At 34.4% G+C, this 22,899-nt stretch overlaps 1 protein-coding gene across 1 annotated transcript in view; it reads left to right on the top strand.

The window, feature by feature from the left end:
- Positions 1-22,899, top strand: part of DIAPH2 (diaphanous related formin 2) — a 979,600-nt gene that overhangs the window by 500,103 nt on the left and 456,598 nt on the right. The window contains exons 19-20 of the mRNA XM_044911596.1: positions 5,790-5,809; positions 9,435-9,536. Coding sequence (XP_044767531.1) covers positions 5,790-5,809; positions 9,435-9,536 — 122 coding nt within the window. The remainder of the gene's footprint in view (positions 1-5,789; positions 5,810-9,434; positions 9,537-22,899) is intronic.

Below are 22,899 nucleotides of genomic sequence, written 5' to 3'. Positions count from 1 at the left end.
ATATATAGTATTTAATAATAATGCATCCTTGCATTTGTGGCAGTTTGTCATGGACATTTTAAGGTATTGTATACCTGTTACCTGTTTTAACAGATATGAATCTATTCTATTATGTATCTGAGAATATCAGTTGGCCCACTTATATGAGAAGATATTTTATATTTTATTTGAAATGTGTTAATTTAAAATACATATAGGTTATATAATATGTAGAAGAATATTAATCACATGGATAGTCTGTGTTATATTTAGGATGAACATATTACAGCTAGACCTGGGCATACACTCCTCATATTTTATTCAATATTCATAGTCATTCATTCTGTATATTCTATATTTTTAATTCTAAAAATCACCTTCTAGGTTTAATATGATTTCTGATTTTTATTTTTAGTACAAAGAGGGAGATAAATGAAATAGAAGATAATCAACATCAAAGGAATAGTGTTAGTAATTATCTTCCAGATTAAGTGTAAATCATATACATTATTTTAGGAAACAATGCATTTTCTCAACAAATAGGATCGTGATATTAGCAGGGGTTGAATTTTTTGTGTACAAAGTAGTCACAGTTTTTCTTGTTATTATTATAGAAGTTGTAAATATATCTGTGATCTCCATCAACCTACTACAGAGCTAGAATACTTTAACACATTTAATTGAGCTTAAGTTAGGAAATGTTTGAATACCATGTGATTTCTGTGTGTATATTTTTGGCTGTAGAATATAAAAGGATTGAACTCCGAAGAGATTTTGCTGGTTAAGAGTTGTCAGAACTTGTGACTGAGGGGTAAGCCAGTTTGAAAGCTTAGAAGATGGAGAGAATGCCAGTTCTTGCTGGCAGAATGGGGCTGTTAGGAGATGCTGATAAGAGGTAAGAATCAGTAAGAAGCTGATAAGATAAGAGGTAAGAATAAGAGTGCAGATGAATTCTCCTTTAGATTTGTTCAGTTTGAGTTAATGTTAGGATATCTAGGTGGGACTGTCAAAAACAAGGAACTTGAAGCTGGCTACCCATGGTGAGAGCTGGAGCTATTGGTTTGACATATTAACACTGAGGTAATGTTGATCCTGGGAGGGTCGGTGAGCTTTCTAGAGGACTGGAGAAAAGTTTCCTTACATGGGACAAGTTGATTAAATAGGTAGGAAACCTGTCAAAGCCTGCTTCTTTGGAAGGCGCAATTGTTATACTCCAGGGTCAGGAATTTTCTCATCAAGGGTTCAATGCTTGTGTGTCCTTTTATCAACTAATATTATTTTTTTTAAAGGGTGGCTCCATGGAGAAGGCTAGAAAAGCTCCCCCTGAATGCTTTAGGCCAGTTAATCAGCATTTTAATATACTTTAGTTGGCTTTTTGAGTCTATTATAGGAGTTGTAGAAATGTTAGTAATCAAATCAAAAGGAGAGAAATATATTTTGAATAAAATGCAATACAAATTATCATCAGTCATATGTTGATTATGGTTCCACTGTGTAGTTAGGAGTATATATGGCTCTTTTGAACCTGTAATCTTCATGAGGGCAGAATCTCTAGTGGTTAACATGGTGGCAATCCCATATTTGGCAGCCAGTATATATTAGCTGCATGGATGAAAGAAACACAAAATAAGTATAGAACCAGGCCCAGCGTCAATGTGTATGCCATTTAACCCAAAGAACAAGAGCGCATAAATGTGATTTAAGAGTATGAAATATACGCACATAATTTGAGATATGCCATAAGAAAGTATTGAAAAACATATAATGAAGTAGAATGGTCAAGGGACTGAGTTTTTTAACTAGATAAAATGGGAGAGGGTTGTGTTGAGATCACAGAGATTTATTCAGGACTTTGGGGAAACTTTTCTGGTCTGGATTTAAAAAAGGAAATAAAGTATTTGTAAACATAAGTTAAAATAATTCTGTTTTGGGGCGCCTGGGTGGCTCAGTTGGTTAAGCGACTGCCTTCGGCTCAGGTCATGATCCTGGAGTCCCTGGATCGAGTCCCGCATCGGGCTCCCTGCTCGGCAGGGAGTCTGCTTCTCTCTCTGACCCTCCCCCCTCTCATGTGCTCTCTCTCATATAAATAAATAAAATCTTTAAAAAAAAAAAAATAATAATAATTCTGTTTTGTATACATATATATGTATCTCCTATATAATTCTATATGAAATATAAATATGTATATGTCTATCCATACACACACTGTAATAATATATTTTTAAAGGAATAAATAATAAATTTAAAAAAAGAAATACTGGCCTCAATTCATTTATATGGCGAATGATAGACTTAATTACAGTGAACCTAACCCTACTCTTCTACTAAAATGACTTAATGAGATATAAGACAAAAAAGAAAGGTTATGTTTTGGCAAGAAGGAAAGGGCATTATGGTTCAATACTTTCACTTAACTAACCTTTAAGTGTGCAGTTAACATTTAAAGGAAATAAAGTTTTGAAAGTATTATAGAGTAATTGTAAAAATGTAAAAAGTAGTTAAAAGCCCATAGTCTGTTAGGAGAAATTTCTTCAGATAACAGTGACAATCAGCAGAAAGTAGATTTGTGATATGTAAAAGATGAAGAAAAATCTGCTCATTTAGTGACATAGTTACTGCTTTCCCCTTTGTTGTTTTCTTTGTAAACTTCCGCTCATTGACATTTTCTAGGATGAAACTTTCGTATTGGCTGAGAATCGATCTTTTAAACACAAATCTTGAAGTATTTGAAAGAAGATGCTCAGTACTAAACAGGAGGAGTGGGAGGGAAAAATGGAAGGGATGCAACTTTATAAGATATTTGCCTATCACCTCACAATTTGTCAGAATCTAAATTGCATTTTAAAATTTATAGTATCTAGCTCCTATTATGAACAGCTTTTCACTTACAGAGTGTGTCAGAACTCACCATTGCAATTTATTTAGAGAATATAAGTAGTGATAGTATCACTAAGCTACCAAAAGTCAAAAGCTGTATTAAATTTTTTAAGTTTAAAATACTTGTCCAGTCTTATCAGTTCACCTGTATTTTTCTTTTATTCCTAGTTACTATTGCAGGACCGCAACTCTTTCCAAAAGCCCCTACATTAGATCTTTTTAGGGGTCTCCAAAAATATCTTATGCATCCCATGAACTAGATTTGTCAGCTACCATGTGGCAGTTGTGGGTAATTTTACTCATTTCCTGTTTTGAAGCTTCTCCTAAGGATGACTGTATATGGGGAGAGGGGAGGAGTTTTCCCATGGGCCACAGCTATTGTGTACTGAAGCCCTCTGTGTGCAAAGGGTATGCAGTGTTCTATGCAAAATACAGAAACATACGTTTCTTCCTTTCTCTCCTTTTTTAATATACTTGACTAGAGGTGTACCAAAGTGTGCTCATCACACAGCTCCCCTTTCCACAGCACTCAGACATTTGACTGTGTTGGGGGTGGGCAGGCTGAGCCTGGTGATACAACCAAGAAACACATCTGCTGCACTCAGAATCACTCCAATCCTTTTGAAAATACAGGCTTTCTTCCTGCATTTTTTTTAAAGATTTTATTTATTCATTTGAGACAGAGAGAGAGAGTACATGAGCACGGGGAGAGGCAGAGGGAGAGGGAGAAGCAGGCTCCCCGCTGAGTCAGGAGCCTGATGTGGGACTCGATCCCAGGACCCTGGGACCACGACCTGAGCAGAAGGCAGACGCTCAACCATTTGAGCCACCCAGGTGCTCCCATCTTCCTGCATTTTAAAATGCAGGTTGGCTTTCTTATTGCATGATACACTTCAATTAGGCAGGAAATTTCTCTCCCAGGAGGCCCCTTAGTCTACCATACAAATGGAATTCCAGGTGATTCTGCAGACTGTCCACTTTAGTCTCAAACCATGCCTTGAACTTGTATTTTTTTTTTTTTTTCATTTTTTCTCTTGACATGCTTTTGATGAGTAAGTGAAAGAGAGTGGAGGCAAATTTGTACTGGTTTGTCTCTCTTTTGTCATCTTATCTTCCTGCCTCTTCTATTCAGGAATTTATGGGCATGAAAACATATTAATGTTCAATCTTATAATACATCTTTGTGTATAAAGTTTAGTGTGTAGGTAAAAAAAAAAATCAGGTATCTTTAGGGATTGACTGTGATAGCCACTTGCAACATGGGATTCTAACAGAAGCTGATTCATTAAGCAATAAGTAGTATAATAGTAGTCTGCGTTTGTTACACATGAGAGAGAGTGAGTTTTATTCCAAATCTTACTTGTAAATAGAACCTACTAATCACTGGCAGTTATGTAAGTTTGTAACACAGCCATAAAATGGTATCCAGAATCAGAATACATCTAAGTCTGCTGAATGTGTTAAATATTTCATATAGCTGAAGAGAAGAAGAAACGGTATGTCACCTACTATGGAGCCTGCATTCTGAAGATGAGTTATCAGGTTACCTATAGCTAGAAGAGAAACAAAGTAACAGTGTTTCACATTCTGAGCTGAAATTTTATTTTAGTCCTGATTCATACTATTGTACTTATTTTCACAGTTAAAATTGAGATGAAAAGTTTGAAATATGCAGAATTGGTATTTTTTAATAATTTTAATACCGTTCTTAATCTTTCTAGCTTAGTTGCCTTGTAGTCACAATTATTGAAGTACCCAAACTGATTCGTTGTTTTTCATAATAACATACTTGACCAAAAATCCCATTAACAGAAAAATTTTTAAAAAACAATTGAGTAATTTACATGTATTGAAAATTGTTCTGGAGAAATGGAAATAATAAATTGGTATTTACTTGCCTTTTCATTTTATAAAAGAAAATTATATTAATGAGGCAAAATAATGGATGTTCTTAATTTCATTTGGTTATATGTACATGTTGTTATATCAATATTCATATTTCTTTTAAGTGAAAGGGCATGATATTTTAAATTTGGTTTCATCAGTTACACAATGGATGCCATTGCAGGCCTAGAGTTTAATGGAAATGCAAAATTAACTAGAAGGAGGGAAAATATAAGCAGAGAGAACAAAAGATAACTTGTACAGTTGTACAGAACATGATACAGTAATTTCCCATGGGACTTATGCTATATGTTGCCTACTGTATCTTTTAATGTGTACTTGTGTTTATTAAGGGATATTGGCCTGAGGTAGTAGTTGTCTTGTGTCTTAGACCAGTTTTGATATCAAGGTAATGATGGCTTTGTAGAATGAGTTAGGAAGTGTTCCCTTCTCTTAATTTTTTTGGAAGAGTTTGAAAAGGAATGGTGTTAATTTTTATTTAAATATTTGATGGAATTCATCAGTGAATCTCTCAGGTCCTGGGCTTTTCTTTGTTGCGAGGTTTTTGGTTACTTACACAATCTCCTTACTTGTTATAGGTCTACTCAGATTTTCTTTTTTTTCCCCCTGGACTCAATTTTTGTAGTTTGTGTGTTTCTAGGAATTTGTCAATTTCTTCTAGGTTATCCAATTTGCTAGTGTACAATTATTCATAGTATCCTCTTATAATCTTTTTTAATTTCTATAAAATCAGTAATAATGTCCCAACTATCATTTCTGATTTTAGTTATTAGAGTCTTCTTTTTGTTGTAGCTAAAGATTTGTCAATTTTGGAATCAACTTTCAGTATCATTGATTTTACTCTATTGGTTTTCCAGTTCTCTAATTAATTAATTACATTTTACCTCTGTTCTAATTTATAGATTTCCTTCTTGCTTTGGTTTGAGTATGATTTTCCTCTAGCTCTTTAAGGTATACAATTAGGTTATTGATTTGAAACCTTTCTTCTTTTTTAATGTAGATGTTTATTGCTTTAATTTTCCTCTTAGCACTGCTTTTGCTGAATTCCGTAAGTTTTAGCATGTTGTGTTTTCATTTTCATTCATATCAAGGTATTTTCTAATTTCCCCTGTAATTTCTTCTATGACTCATTGCTTTTTAAAGAGTGTGTTATTTCTGCATATTTGTGAATTTTCTCCTTTTCCTTTGTTATTTATTTCTAGTGACATTTCCATTGTGATCACAAATGATATTTTGCGTGATTTCAGTCAGTTAAAATTTATTAGGGGTTGTTTTTTGGTCTAATATGTGATATATCTTGGAGAATGTTCCATGTGCACTTAAGAAGAATGTACATTCTGCTGTTGTTAGGAAGAATGTTTTGTATAAATATATTCGGGGTAATCAGATTATAGTGATGTCCAAATTCTCTATTTTCTTGTTATTCTTCTGTTTTCTTATTCTATCCATTATTGAAAGTGGAGTATTAAATACTCCACCTATTGGGGCGCCTGGGTGGCTTAGATGGTTAAGTGTCCGACTGTTCATTTTGGCTCAGGACATGATCTCTCAGGATTGTGTGATCAAGCCCTGCATCAGGCTCTACACTCAGCGCAGAGTCTGCTTGTCCCTCTCCCTCTGCTATGCCTCTCCCTTTCTCTGTCTCTCTCGCAGATAAATAAATAAAATCTTAAAAAAATACTCCACCTATTATTTTATTTATTTTTTAAGTTTATTTATTTAAGTAATCTCTACACCCCACATGGGACTTGAACTCACAACCCCAGATCAAGAGTCACATGCTCTTCTGACTGAGCCAGCCATGGGCCCTTCCACCTATTATTTTAGAACTGCCTTTTCCTCTCTTCAATTCTGTCAATTTTTATTTCATATATTTTTGAGCTCTGCTTTCAGTTGGGCATTTGCTTATAATTATATCTTCCTGATGGCATTGAAAATTTTATCAATATAGAATATCCTTCTTTGTCTCTTGTTACTTTTTTTTATTTCAAGTTTATTTTGTCTAACAATAATATAGCCACCACAGTTTGTTTTTGTGTATGTGTGTGTATATGTGGTTACTATTTACATGGAATATGTTTTTCCATTCTTTTGCTTTCAACCTCTTTGTATCTTTTTATCTAAAGCTGAGTCTTATGTAGACTGTGTATAGATAAATATGTTTGTTTTTAAATCCAATCTTCCAAGCTCTTTCTTTTAATTGGAGATTTTAATTTATATACATTTAAAGTAATTATTCCTAAAGAAGGGCTTAGTTCTTCCAGTTAGCTGTTTTCTGTATCTCTTACATGTTTTTGTTCCTTAATTTCTCTATTACCATTTTTATATTTGATTTGTTTTTGGTAGCCTACTATTTTGATTCCCATCTTTATTTCTGTGTTTTCAGTTATTTTCTTATTAGTTTCTTTAGGGATTATAATTAATATCTTAAACTTATAACAACCCATTTTTAATAATACAAACTTAGTTTTCATAACATCCACTCTTCCTATACATATTTGTCCTTTTTATATTGTTTTTGTCACAGACTGCATCATTGCACATTGTATGATCATTAACATAGATTTTTAATTATTGTGTTACTCATTTGCCTTGTAAATCATAGAAAAAGGTTATAAACCAAAAGTACAATAACATCGGGTTTTATATTTATCTATGTAATTCCCTTTATAATTGTTCATTATTTCTTATGTCTTTGAATTACTGTTTAGTGTCCTTTTATTTCTGTCTGTAGGACCTCTTAGTATTTCTTACAGAACAGGTTTGCTAGCAGTAAATTATATTTGTTGTTGTTGTTGTTAATTTGGGAATATCTACTTTCTCCATCATTGTTTAAAGGAGGTTAGTTTGGTGGATACAGAATTCTTGGTTCAGAGTTTTTTTTTTTTTAAATTTCAGAACTTTAAATATGTTATCCCACTACCTTTTTGCTTACATTGGAGAAATCAGATATCAGTCTTACTGTGGGTCCCTTAAATGTGACAATTCACTTCCTCTTGCTGTTTTAAAATCACTCCCTTTCTTGGCAATTTGATTCAATGTATCTCAGTGTGGACTTCTTTCAGGTCCTGCTCAGAACTGATGTATTTGTTCATAGTTTCCTTTAGCTCATTGAACATATTTAAGATAGTTGATTTAGTGTTTTTGACTAATTCGAAAATCTGAGTTTATTCAGGGATAGTTTCTGTCATATTCTTTTTTTTTCTTTCCTGTGTAGCTTATGCCTTCCTGTTTTTTTGTTTGTTTGTTTGGGTTTTTTTGTTTTGTTTTGTTTTTGCAGGCCTTGTGATTTTTTGTTGTTTTTGAGAACTGGACATTTGAGTCTATTTTAACTCTGGAATTTGGATTTTTCTACTCCTCAATGACTGCTGATTTTTGTTTGCTGAGAGCTGTAGTTATTTGTTTGTAATTTTTCCCAACAGTTGTTGCAAGCTGTATTTTCCTTGTGTATGGTTACTGGATTTAGGGTTTTATTATCTCTGCTGTCAGCCAGTAATCTGACAAAGATTTCCTTAAATGTCTGGTTCCAAAAAGCAGGGGGAGGTGTTTCTGTCTATTTAAGTCTTCTGATAGATGCCATCTTGGGAAGCTACTGCAACCTAAGAGGGTTGAAACCAAGGCAAGCACCGTACCGGCCCTTCAGGAAACCAAAATACACGTCCTCAAATTTCAAATAACATGAGTCCCACTGCCCACCCTGGCATCAGCCAGCACCTCTTCACAGTGGTGCTGAGGAATGGGGTTTGATACCCATTTTGTGCATGTTGTTCTCTTACCAGAGAGCAGCAGTGTCTCCCTTCAACAAGCACTTCCTTTGTTGTAAGTATCCAATTAGGTTTCAGTGTTTTGAAGTAGTTTATTTACTCTTTCTAGCTCAGTGATTACTTTCGTGGTGGGACCAATCCCTGGAATGTACTTTTCTGCCATTTTGTGTCAACCTTACTTTCTTAAATCTCTTTTTCCTGCTTTTCTTCCTTTGGTATGTCTTTTGAAATCCCATACATGTCCCCAAAATGTTGGTTGCATGCTAATGTAATGATAATTAAAACTGTATCATAGTCCAAGATAAACTAGGTTGAGAAGAATTAATCAATTTTGATTCTCTTCAGCATCAAACTTGAACATGTATCAGACTTCATTACTTTCGCTTGGTTCTCCATTAGAGTGGGAATGCATTGTGTATATTAAATACATTGTAATTAATGGGAGATTTTTTGCAGGCTTTGTGTGGTTTATAGATTAAAGATTATTCCAAATTTTGCCAATTATGAAGACTAGAGTTGACTTTTATTATTATTACATATAATTTAATTCTATGTTTTCCAAATGAATTGACTTCCTGATAGAAAATAAAGCTTAAAAATTATGCTATATAAGTTTAAGGCCCAGAAAGTTAGTAATTTTTCAGTGTCATTTACTTCCATATGATCTTTTTATTTATCATTTATGTACTGCAGTGCATGGAAAGCAAATGCATTTGTACATTTATTCACATTAAATTGTAGTTCATTTTTTGGTTATTTATTTGGGAGAGAAGGGGAGTATACACTAGTGGTATAACAGAATCTCAATCAGAAATTTCTACCCTAGATAATCACTTTTAGAGTTGTTAATGCAGGGTTAATAGTCCTAATAATAAAATATTAAATTTTTATACTTTTATTTCTTTTTAGAACCTTGTAAAACATCTTCCTGAGCAGAAAGTACTCAGTGAATTAGCACAGCTGAGGAATGAATATGATGACCTCTGTGAGCCTGAGCAATTTGGAGTTGTGGTATGTATCTAGCATAAGGGCCCACAAACTCAGCTGTGATGTAATAATTGTCAGAAACAGTGAAAAGGACATTTCAATTGTTGATTTTTTTCAAACTGCATATCTACATAATTTTTTTTCAAACTGCATATCTACATAATTAATTATAACATTGTCAGGAAAAAAACCTTATTATTATTTGTAATGGTTTTGAAAAATAAAGAAATTTAGATTTATATTCTACAGAATACCTCAGGGTATCTCATGGCATCTCCTCCATACTAGTGCAGATATTTAATTCTATTAATATATGAAAAGTAGTATGTATTATTGTATTGGCTATTTTTTCTTTTATTTCGATCTTGCTGTTAGAATTTGCCCCCTCCCCAATTTAGGCTAAATAAAAGAGTAGGAACTAGATAAATAGCAATATTTTAAAAAACTTTTTTGTTATATACATATTGTGTCAGAGAAAGCACAAGAATTTTTAGATTTCCTATAGAGTGTCATTAATTAATTGAAAACTTTAAATACACTGTTTCAGTGTTTCATAAATGCATATCATACTTTAGTATGATTAAATCGTTATTGGAATGAGTTATGTTTCCTCATCTCCTCTTCATTTTAAGGGGTACAAAAGATGACTAGATATAAATTATGTATTAAAGAATATAGTTATATGTTTTAAGCATTCCTCAAAACTGCTATTGAAATAATGGACAAAAAAATGGGAAAGAAGGGATGGTGATTTATTTAATTTCTTGGAGGAAAAAAAACCTGTTTTTAACTTAGGTATTCAATACAAGTTTGTTCAGTGTATGGATGAGCAGCTGTACTATGGCTGCTAACTTTACCCTGGCTCCCTAAGAATTTCACATCTGAATACGAAGACTCAAAATTAACATCAGAACTAGTAGTCAAATACTGTGTTTCATTCAAATATTTTATTACCTTTTCAATAGTAATATATTTTAATTTATCTGATTTGGTACATTGCAATTTAAAAATCTTGTTTAAAATGAAAATGTAATAGATGGGACAGAGAACATTCCTTTTGAATATGTGCAATAGCTGCTTGCCCATATTCAGAGCTTATTAATACTCAGATATGGCATTGCATATACTGATATGGGAAGGTTCTGTCAAATCCTTGAAAAGAAAATCAGGAATGTATATTTGGGATGAGGTAGAGCTAATGTAAAGGTACCTGAGGAAGATATTTTTTTCTTTTTTGAATTAGGCAAATTATTCAGTTGAATTGGCTAGATATTATTTATTAAATAGTGGTGTTTTAGTGCAATATTAAATAATAAAATTTTCTAGACCAAAGTCCTCATTTGAAACCTAAGCTGCTTGAATTCATACCATAATTGAAGCAAGGCTGTATACTATCTGAGAATTCAGCTGTGTCATGATGGTTATGAGTTTTACAGTAGGTACACTACACAGTTTCTCTGAAGTCATTTTTTTTTCTGAATGCAGTGTATCTTGGAAGATGTATTAGTTTGCCAAGCAAATCCTTCAAGAGGAATATCCTTGGTGCCACAGTGAGGAAATGAAGTTTGGGGACATAAAAAGCAATATACCTTCCGAACTGAAAGCAAAACAGAAAATGGAAGAGATTTCTTGTTTATGCACATAACCATAAATAATTCTGGGGCTGTGAATATGAAGTCACCTGGTCCTCTTATTTAACTCTCCCCATCCTTAGTTACATGTCTGTAGGGAAAAAAGTCAAGAACATTACAAAGTAGTTTGTGCTATGTAAATCACCCAAGGTAGTATCCATCAGGATTTGCCAAATAAAGTTTAGATAATCTCATATCTAGGAAAATATTTTGGAAATAATAATAGGCCCTAGTCTTTTAAGTACCTGCTATTTGTGTTGCCATTATTATTTATAGAGAAAATGTATTAGGGTGCTTAGAATAATATCTTATATACAATAGATAATAAATTCTATTGAATTGAATTATAAGGCAATTATTAAACCCAAGTGTGAGCCTGAGATTAAACATAGCATATTTTAGATCTGTGAAGTAAAAATTATATTAAAACATATTTCTCTAGGTCAGTGCTAAAATTAAATTAATTTCAGTGTGAATACATTCAAAGACTTTTTAATCCTCAAAATCTATCAACAGTCTGTATTTCAGAACATTTCAGAAATGTGTAGAATCATCTGCAGTAATGAGAGAGGCTCCAAACTGGCTGTCTCGCTTCTGCTAATTCCCCCCTCAATACAATTAGTGTAGTCTACTTAAAATCTATATCCAACGTGTGATTTCTATATTGAAAACCTTCAGTGTCTCCTGGAACTTATAGAATAAAACCTGAGCTCCTTAGTATGCTCATTGTGCCTCTAACTCTGTGGCTTTTTATCTCTCTGTTCTCTTTGGTGAACCGAGTGAATTGGTATCTTTATGACATTTTAGCTTTTACCTCAGCGGGACTCTCTTTGCCATTTCAGCAGTTATTTTACTTGTTCCTCTTCAGCAGCCTTTCGTTTTCCATAGCAGCTATATTGTCTCTTACCTGCTCTTCTCAAGTCTTCTCTCCCTCCCCTCCCCATTCTTTTCACTTAATACCAACAGTGTAATCTCTTACTCACCAGAGAAAAAGGAAAGCACTTAGGCTTTTAGAACCTCCAGTATCTCTTCTACCTACAAGACTATCTCCAGACATACCTTTTATTAACCTATTCTCTGTCAAATCTCAGGAAAAGGGATACCTTATTATTATGACTAATATTATTGTTGTTGGTATTATTATTTATAGAAACAAAATGTATTAAAGAGTTACTGTATTTGATACCATGTTAAGCATTTTTACATGCACCATCTTACATATTCTTCACGACCCTATGAGGTTAGCACTTTTATCAGCTCCGTATTATGAATGAGGAAACCCCATCTAAGGAAGGCTAGGGACCTTGTCCCAAGGTTCAAAGTAAGTAGTAGATGCAGAATTCAAACCCAGGCAGTCTGACTTCATAGATGGTGTTTTTATTCCTTTTTTTATTTTAAAATTTTATTTTTATTGAAGAATAATTGACATACAGTAGTATATTAGTTTTAGGTTACAAGATAGTGACTTGATATTTATATACTTTACAAAATGGACACCACAGTAAGTCTAGTTACCATCTGTCACTATACAAAGTTATTACAATATTATTGACTATATTCCCTATGCTGTACATTACATCCCTGTGTCTTATGTATTTTATAACTGGAAGATCGTACCTCTTAATCTCCTTCAGCTGTTTCATTCATCCCTCCACTCCCCTCCCATTTGGCAACTAGTAGTTTGTTCTCTATATGTATGAGTCTGTCATTGTTTTGTTTGTTCATTCATTTTTTTTTTTTTTTTAGAATCCATGTGTAAGTAAAATCATATGGGATTTGCCTTTTTTTTTTTTTTTTTTTTTTTTTTTTTTTTTTTTAAAATACTTTTTTATTTAAAATCATTTGGGTTTTTCCTTTTTTTTTTTTTTTTTTACTTATTTCACTTAGTATAATACACTCAAGGTCCATCCATGTTGTTGCGAATGATAGGATTTCAGAGTAATACTATATTACACACACACACACACACACCATATCACACCTTCATTCATTTATTGATAGACATTTAGGTTGCTTCCATATCCTGGATATTATAAATAATGCTGTGATGAACATAGGGGTACATATATGTCTTTTCAAATTAGTGTTTTTGTTTTCTTCTAATAGATAAAGAGTGCTTTTAACTGCTATACTGTTCCATTGTGTGTGTGTGTGTGTGTGTGCGCGCGCACGTGTGTGTGAGATGCTCTACTACATGCTAATTTACTTATCTCTGTTTGGGGCATTATTATGTCTCTCTTTTTCTAAGATTTTATTTATTTATGAAAGAGAATATGCACTCGCATCTGGGGAGGGGCAGAGGAAGAGAGAGAATCTCAAGCAGACTCCCCACTGAGCAGGGAGCCAGATGGACAACTCAGTGACCTGAGCAGACGCCAAGAGTCTGATACTAAACCAACTGAGCCACCCAGGTACCCCTGGGCATTATTATCTCTTGCTTATTTTATACTTCTATTATTTTATGCCTCTTCAGTTTGTCATTCTGCACTTTGACTTTCTTTTCAGGAAAAAAAAAAAAAAAACACTTAAGTCACTCGCTGCCTAAAACTGAATAAATTGATAGCTGCATAGATGGATAAATAAAAATCATTTATTGACTCTGAGGTCCCTGATAGCTGCTGCTCTCTATTTCCTACCACCTGTTTTTTCAAAGATCAGTCTTCTTTTGCTTTCTACTTCCTTACCTCTCATACACTATTCAACAAACAATAATTAGAATTCTGCCTTAAGCAGTGCATTGAAAATTATCTAAGAGAGGTCATTATTACTTCCTAATTGCATCTAAAATATACATCAGATCTATTCTTCATCTGTGCCATTACCACCTTAGCCCAAGCCAACATCATCATTCTCTTTAACAATTATGATCTACTTGTAGCTTGTTTTCCCCACTCCTGCAAAAGCCTTTCTCCAAGTCAGTCTTAGCACAGCCCTCAAATGTGGCATTTCTGAGTTCATTTGTGTTGCATCATACATTTATCTGCTTAAAGCATTAGTGCTCTTGTATGGCACTAAGGCTGCAATATAAACTCCTCACCAGAATTTACCACCTCTCCCACTTCTCTCTCCTGTTGTTTGGCTTCTTGGTTATTATAATTCAACCACATTATATTTTATTTTTCAGTGTTTTGAATTTACCAGGCTTTTTTCCTGCCTCTGGCCCATTACACATGTTGCTGCTTCTTACTCTCACTTGCTGCCTGCCTCTTTCTTGTTAATTCTTCCACTTTTAGCTTAAAGTTCATTTTCCCAGTGATACCTTCACTTGCCTATCAATCAAAATTAAGGCTCTCTATTAAAATCCCACAGAGCACCTTTTTTTTTCTTTTCCTTTCTAGAAATTATCATGGTTCTTAGTTAAATATTTATTTGTGAGGTTGTTTATTGAATGTCTATAAACCCCCACTAGATTGCAACTTCAAGTGCATGCATCATGCTGATTTTATTCACATGGTATAGGCTTAATATATATTTGCTGAATGTATAGCTTGAATGCAAAATCAAGTGGGTTCATTTTAGTCCTGTCTAATTCTGTATCCATGTGGCACTTGATAACATTGAAGAACTTAGCTTCCTTATTGAAAACTTTTATGTTCCTTCTCTAACAATAAATACTCTTTCCTAATTTCATTCTTATAACCTCTGCTAGTGCCCTGCAGAGTTTCCATTATTATATAACTTCTTGAATGATAAAAACAAATCTCATCAGTTAGTAATAGGCATACGCCAGAAGTGAGATTATTCCTGCAAGATTCATTAAAATTCTCATCATTAAACAAAAAACAATAAGATTGGTAAATCTTGGGAAAAAATCTAGCTTTGACTTTTTGAAAGAAATAAAATTATCTGAGATAGTGACTGGGCTGCTAAGCTTTCTCTAAACTTTTTGGTTCCTTTCAGCAGCAACATCATTGGACTTGCTTATATTCACATGTAGTAAGTTGAAAAGAAACAAATAAAAAGGGAAAAAAAGAAACAAATAATAAAGCCAGGGACCTTTCCTCTGTCTAGAGGCAGACTACCTGGTAAGAGCGATATGCTAGTTCTCAGACCTTTTATGATCAATATTCCTTTTTTTTTGGTGATAGTCGGGGGGGTGGGTAGGTTGTCTGCATAGCATCCCACTGACTTGTCCTCCAACCCACCTCCCACAGAACTGAATTTGGTATGTCACTGTAATTATGTGCTGTACTTTTACTGGGGAAAAAAAGCACAGATCTTTGAAAACTTTGCCAGTTAGAACCCCAGCAGGAGCTTTTAGACTCTTCAGAAAGTGTTTGCAGCTCAGCTGTTCGCAAACCTCAGAGCTATGGAAATTCCCACTTGTCTTGCACTGAGGATGGAGACCCATACTGTGTGTATCTATTAAACTAACACATCTTCTGAGAAAAAGAAGGCAACACTTAGTTCTTTTAGTAATCATTACTTTGTTTTTCTGAGTTCAAAATTACCCATATTTTTCAATTTAAAACATTCTACAGCTATAATCTAACAAAAATGTTTGAGATGCCTTATGCATAAAAACATTTATAATGAAAAGCACAGATTATGTCATATTGCTGATAGCATATTTTTTCCTTTCCTGCACAGATACATGAAGGCACAAGGAGTGGATTTTTGCCTATAGTTGGAAGTATAACTATAAAGTCAGTGTGCTTTTTAATTTTTTTAAAGCCTCATAAGAGCTTATGAGCTCTATTCAAGATAGCTTAACCAGGTGAAAAGGAACATTTTAAAAAGCTTTTTTTCTCTCCGACATCAAAGGCAATTAGTTCAGATGAAAAATTGTAGCTCTTCTGTTCCATTAATATTAAACCATTATTCAGGTTTGCATATTCATTGGGAAAATCACATTTTTTTCATATACTTTCATTCAGAGTGTTCAGTGTTTTGATATGTAATGCCTTGATTTTTTCTGTTTTCATTCTTTTTGTAAATATGAATGCTGGCTTTTATATCTAGATGTATATTCATTTTATCTGATGAAAAAGCTGGTTTGATAATTTTGAGATCAAGTAAAAAAAAAAACTCACCATAACTCATTCTCAAATCCATGTATTCATATTTTTGTTCATTTCATTAACTTCTCATAATAGTTCATTTTATAGCAGGATTACTTATTTACATCAGCTTTTACAATAAAATAAAATAAAAACACCTGAAAACTGCACATTCAGATTAGGCCTATGGATATCAATCAGTTTTGCTATTGATTGCTTTTCATTAATTTTAAAAACCAGAAATTAACTCCTTTTCCCCCTGTGTTTATTAGTAATGCCTAATACAACAGCATAGCACAGCCATCATTTCAATGGCCATTCTCGGTCTCAAACAGTTGTTTTCAGAAGGATTTTTGAAATTCTCTCAAATTCTTAGTGTGATTCTTTTGAGTTTATAGTGCCTTTTGGGGCAGACATTGTTACTATGTTTTATTCCAGACTAAAGACTAGTAGATGTTTGTTGATGCATAACTTCCACATTATCAGTATCTTTGGGGAAAGTATTCTCTATTAGCATGTCATTATTTTTCTGATAATGAGTTTTTTTAAAAAAAATTCAATTGAAGTATAGTTGACATACATATTAGTTTCATGTGTACAACAGCATGATTTGACAACTCTATACATTATGCAACTCTCCAAAGCCTCATTTTATAGATTAACTATGGCTCTTATCTCTCCTTTACATCTAATATAGAAACATTTGCCATTCACATAGGTGCACTTGTATTGAATATTTTGTCCAGTCCAGGTCCAGCGTATACTGCAGAAAGTACAGTGATAAGCAGGAGAGATCCTGCCCTTGAGGAGGTTATTGTCTAAAAGACGATAAGAAAATTACTTAATAGAGAATCACAGATTTCTTGTTATATTTCCATACTTCCAGGCAGAGTTTTGCTAAGTCATTGAGTCTGGATTTCACAACTTGTATAGGAAGTTCTGCCTGTTTAACTTAAATCTACCCTTCTTTAATGTGTCTTCATTATCATGACCTTTATTATAGTCACTGACACAAATTACTCTCTATTTTCAATGTGCAATGGGTCCTAATAGTATTTAACTATTTGGGACAAATATCTTGTAACAAAGTATATTTGTTATAAACATATCTGTTAATTCTAATGAATTCTTAACATTACATTTTAAAGAGACTATAAGATCGATTATGTTTGCATATGATGATATTGAAGGTGTGTTTCTTGTCAGTGCAAAAAGAAAAATAATAGAAATAACCTTAAAAGCAGGTGACACATGGGAGTAGGAGTGACATGTGTCTATCTCCTCCTCCTTCACACATGATTTTTACACCTGTGACTTTTTTTTTCTCTCTCTAGATTCTTATGATAGTTTGGCAGTAGATCGATATTCACCAGCTGCATAGGTAGTGAAGTGTATAAAATTTAAATTATATAAACAGAAGTCAGTCTAACTCTTTGGGGAAATAACCCACTTGTAGCTGCTCTCACTAAAGCTGTCAGTGTATTTTTTTAAATATAGTACAGATCAGCTAAAGAAATGATAGCTGTTTAATGTAATTGGATAGACAAGTACCTCACAACACAAATAAATCCCCTACATAATACAACACCATGGTCAGCACCCCATGGTACTTCAAGGAATGAATTACAAAACAAAGAATGTCAGTCAACTAAAATGCTGCTGGGGAACACAACTAAAAACAAACATATATTTTAGTCGAGAGTGTGTTTTATTTAGTTATATCACTTAGGTACACTCAAGTGCCTTTATGAGACATGAGCCTTTTAATAATTGTATCTGTGGCTGGGGAAGTTGCGCAGTGCTTCCTATTATTTCTACGCTTATTCAGTACATTCCCTTATACACCTAGATCCTGTAATGGAGATTCAACTCTTATCTATCTGTGTACCTAGTCTGATCGTAAAAATTCACACTTTTGATTGCAGCAAATTCTGTTAGTATGATTAATGCATATTAATTTGTGGCTAAAAAATAGAGTGTTGCATAATGTATATTAATAACGAGATGAATATAGCTTCACCTCCTCCATAGTCTCTTGATTTTACATTAACACATTTTTAATGACAACATTTATAATAGTAAGTATATATTATGTATTAAAACTGGCTGAAAGGAGCACAGCACAATATTTACAGTGTGTTCAGTAGATAATGTGTGCTGTTTTTCACTGAGCTCTGAAAACACATTCCATTAATTGTGGATAAGAGAAACTTTCCCTTAGGTTTGGTAGAACAATCGGGGACCATGGTTTCTTTTTGGGTATTTCTGAGGATGAAGAAAGAGGATAATAACAGTAATAGCTATTGTTTTAGAGTGCTTACATTGTCAGCTACTATGATAGGAGAGTTATACATAGCATCTTATTTAAGTTCTGCTGCAACTTGTGCGGGTTATTTAAGGAATGCATTTTACTAATGGGGAAATTAAGTCTAACAAACATTAGGTAACTTGTACTAGGTCATAAACTAGAAAGTAATAGAACTGTAGATCAAGTCCAGGTCTGTGTAATTCAAAATCCCTCTTTCTTCCACTACAACTTGCATTATAAGTCTGGAGAATGCAGAGAATGGTTTCTCTCCCTCTTTGAGGATTAGGGAAAAAATTTCTCTCAAACCTACCCTTCAAAATAGTTATATGGGGCTCTGCACTTGGACTCAGATTGAGCCAGGGCAGTATTGTTGGGATGACCCATATGGTAGCAAATTACTTTATGTGGGAGGTAGGATACCCCTGTCTTTACCCATATCAGCCTACTATGATACCTTTTCATACTGTGCATCCTTTCCCTAATCCAGCCCTTTGCTGATTTTGGAGTTCCTATTTGTGTGAATGAATGCATTCACTCATTTTATAATTATTGTTTTAAGTCATCTGTCATATTTATCAGCTGCTGTGAGCTAAACTGTGTTCTAGGGGGCAAATGAAAGAAGAAATTTTGCCAGATCCAAGGGCATCTCTGACCCCTTACAGTATACCACCTCTTCCCCAAATCAGGCTGACTGATGATGGATTAATCTAGTAATAACAGTTCAACAAAGTTAATTCCCTGGCATTTCTGATTTGATAGCTTAGCTTAAGACATTATTTTGGAAACAGTAAAACATCATCAATCACTGTTAATTTTGTTCACTAGATACTCCGGCTGTCCTACTTGGGAAATTGAAAAATGGTTAGTCAGCTAAGGAGTTCTTTTAAATATTTGAATGTCTAATATATGCAAGATCCTGTGCTAGCTGCTATACAAGGTGCAGTCCCTGACTCTTCTCCCTATGTACTCTCCTCATCAACAACCTTACCTCCCACAGCATCTATTTGGATAACTCCCCAAATCTGCGAACTCTAATACTTATCTCCTCCTAAACTTAAGGACTGAATTTCCAGTTGCTACCAGATATAATACCTAAAACTAAAAATGTCAAGAAAGCAATATTTTCCTATCACAGAGGTGTCATTTTACTATTTATGTGAAGATTTGGAGGGGGAAAGGCTGGAGGGATCAGAGAGCACATTTATTTTTTAAAAAATTTTTACTTATTTATTAGAGAGAGAGAGAGCATGAGCCCGGGGAGGGGCAGAGGGAGAAGTAGACTCCCTGTGGAGCAGGGAGCCCTACGCAGGGCTCGATCCCAGGACCCTGAGATAATGACCTGAGCTGAAGGCAGATGCTTAACGGACTGAGCCACCCAGGTGCCCCAGAGAGCACATTTAAATAGTCAATTTTACTAAATCAACCTTGAGGTACATAAAACTTATGCTTGAATGTTGAGCATGGAAAATAAGAGACAATTCTAAGAAATTCTTCAAGTCAAAATATAGGCAAGGAATTGTATTAAATTACATTGTGTTTACCACAATTTGAATATGATCCCAAGATTTGGAGCCTTAATAGTGGAAAGCTAGTAGTGTCTAAAGTATACTGTTGATGTCTGAGAGGATGGTAAACCAAGTTCACTTAAAAGTCCATTTTTTTTTTTTTTGTAACAAGTAATATTTTTATTTGTAGATCAAGCACCCTTTACCCCACCTTTTCCGAATTCTAGAAGCAGAGATTAAAAAAGAAGGAGGTAATGTTTATGGATCATTATATGGCTCCTATCTAATTAATCAAGACAAGACTGATCACAGGAATTTCCCCTACCTTGTAGATGAGGAAACTGAAGACAGGAGAAATTAGGTAGGTTAGTTTCTCACAGTGAGACAATGTGAAAGTTTCTAGATTCAGTCTTTAATTGAATTTGCTACTAAGCTGCACCTTACCTGCACCTACACTGTCTTAGTTTCTGATTAGCTTGCTATAGTATAGGCAGCAGAAGATCAGGGTAAACAAATTCATCCGAAACAAAGCAACAATCCAAGTAGTATACCACAGCAAACCAGCACCTCTTTCTGCCTTCATTAATGCCAACAGTATTCTACCTCACAACAGACTTAACACCTTGGAGTCATCTTTGACTATCTTCTCTCATAACTAATGCTAAATCCCATTGATTCTTCCTTAATTCTGTCTCTCATATCCATTGCTTCTTACCCCTTCCTACCAACAACATCCTAGTTCATTACCTGTTTTTCAGGTCATTTTGAAGACTTAGTAATACTCTCCCTGACGCTAATCTCTCCTTCAACCAACCATACATACTGCTCCCAATATGAATTCAAGAGCCATTGTGGTGTAGTGGTTGAGAGTCTGGGTTATGTGACCTGAATGCCTGAGTTCAAATCTCTAGGTCTTTAACATACAACTTGATTTTGCATAAATCACTTAGTATTTCTGTGCCTCACTTTCCTAATCTTAAGTCAAACAGAGAAAGACATGTATCATATGATCTCACTGATATGAGGAATTCTTAATCGCAGGAAACAAACTGAGGGTTGCTGGAGTGGGGGATGGGGTGGGAGGGATGGGGTGGCTGGGTGAGAGACATTGGGGAGGGTATGTGCTATGGTGAGCACTGTGAATTGTGTAAGATTGTTGAATCTCAGATCTGTACCTCTGAAACAAATAATGCAATATATGTTAAGAAAAAAAAAAAGAAGAAGAAGAAGGTAGCAGGAGGGGAAGAATGAAGCGGGGGAAATCGGAGGGGTAGACAAACCACGAGAGACGATGGACTCTGAAAAACAAACTGAGGGTTCTAGAGGGGAGGGGGTTGGGAGGATGGGTTAGCCTGGTGGTGGGTATTGAGGAGGGCACATTCTGCATGGAGCACTGGGTGTTATGCACAAACAATGAATCATGGAACACTACATCTAAAACTAATGATGTAATGTATGGGGATTAACATAAGAATAAAAAAAGAAAAAGAAAAAAAAAAGAATGAGACTAATGCTAATAACCTTCTCCTAGGATTGTTTTGAGACTCAAATCAGTTAATACATATTTGTAATATATATGCAGAAAAATGTTTGGCACAAAGAACTTAATAAACGTTAATCATTGTTATTTTACTATTATTACGCAATTACACTTTTGGTCACATTATTTCAGTCAGAGGTGGTATTAAAAAAAGAGGTTAAATCCATTCTGTCTGGATCTGTAGGCCAAAGATTGAAATACAAACCCCAGAAAGGGTAAAAATATGAATGAAGACAAGTAGTAGTAGACTTGAAGTGAGACTAAAAATCCATGTAAGCAGAAGGGTTTAAATTACTTGTTCATCTGGGACTAAGGCCACCCTGGTGAACCTGCAAGCCCTACAAAGCATGACCAGAAGGGCAGTCACGTACATCATGACTAGCACTTGGTCAGAGTAGCTCTAGGGCTTTTTTTTAACCATCAGAGAGATTGAAAAACTATCCCTTCCACACGTAAAATGATAGAAACATGTGTATGTGCAAATGATGCCAGTTACCAATGAAAACAAAGGAAAAATATAGTGGGGAGGGATTTGGAGAGAGTGGTAGAGGCATAAAGAAAGGCAGAAAAACATATAGAAACTTAGATTCCCATGCAAACATATACAAAGAGATTTCTGCATTCATGGAGATAAAGAATTTTATATGGTTAGCTTCTAATTTCATGACCTTTACATGGACTCTTTGGGTACTTCAGTCCAAATTTTGCCCCTAGGGATATACCTTGTGTATTCCTAACTATAAACCTTTTCTCATACTGTATTCTTTCTACACCTTCCTTTTGGCTCCTGTTTGTTCCCTCTCTGTCTCAATCTCTCTCTCTCATTTGTTTTTCTGTCCATTCATATTACCTCTATTGTGAAGTCTTCATTAAACATTGTAGTCATAAGAGTTTAAAGTTTTGGGGCACCTGGGTGGCTCATTCGGTTAAGTGTTCAACTCTTGGTTTCAGCTCAGGTCATGATCTTGGGGCTGTGAGACCGAGTCCCATGTCAGGCTCTGCACTCAGAGTGGAGTCTGCTTGACATTCCCTCTTTTTTTCTCCCTCTGCTGGGCGCTCCCCCCCCCCCCCCCCCCCGCTTGCTCGTATGCCCTCTCTCTCTCAAATAAATAAAATCTTTAAAACAGGAGTTTAAAGTTTTCCTTCAGCACACATCTCTAGCACTTAATTTCTGTTTACCCATCTAGAATCATATGCTAGTTTTATCAGTAGCTATTGTTTTCAAGTGACTGTGTTATGAGTTTTAGGCTATATTGGAAACTTGTGATTTGGTGGTATGTCTTATACTTACCATGGGAGTGATGAAGAAACTGTAGGATGGTTTGTATAATATTACCCCGATCATATAAAAAAAAAAAAGCTATTGAGAAGTAGTAATAAGATCTACATAAATATAGTAACAG

This window comes from Neomonachus schauinslandi, chromosome X (assembly GCF_002201575.2).
Source record: "Neomonachus schauinslandi chromosome X, ASM220157v2, whole genome shotgun sequence".
In the NCBI taxonomy this organism is placed as follows: Eukaryota; Metazoa; Chordata; class Mammalia; order Carnivora; family Phocidae; genus Neomonachus; species Neomonachus schauinslandi.
The sequence above is the reverse complement of the archived record's forward strand: the minus strand, read 5'-3'. Positions and strand labels throughout refer to the sequence as shown.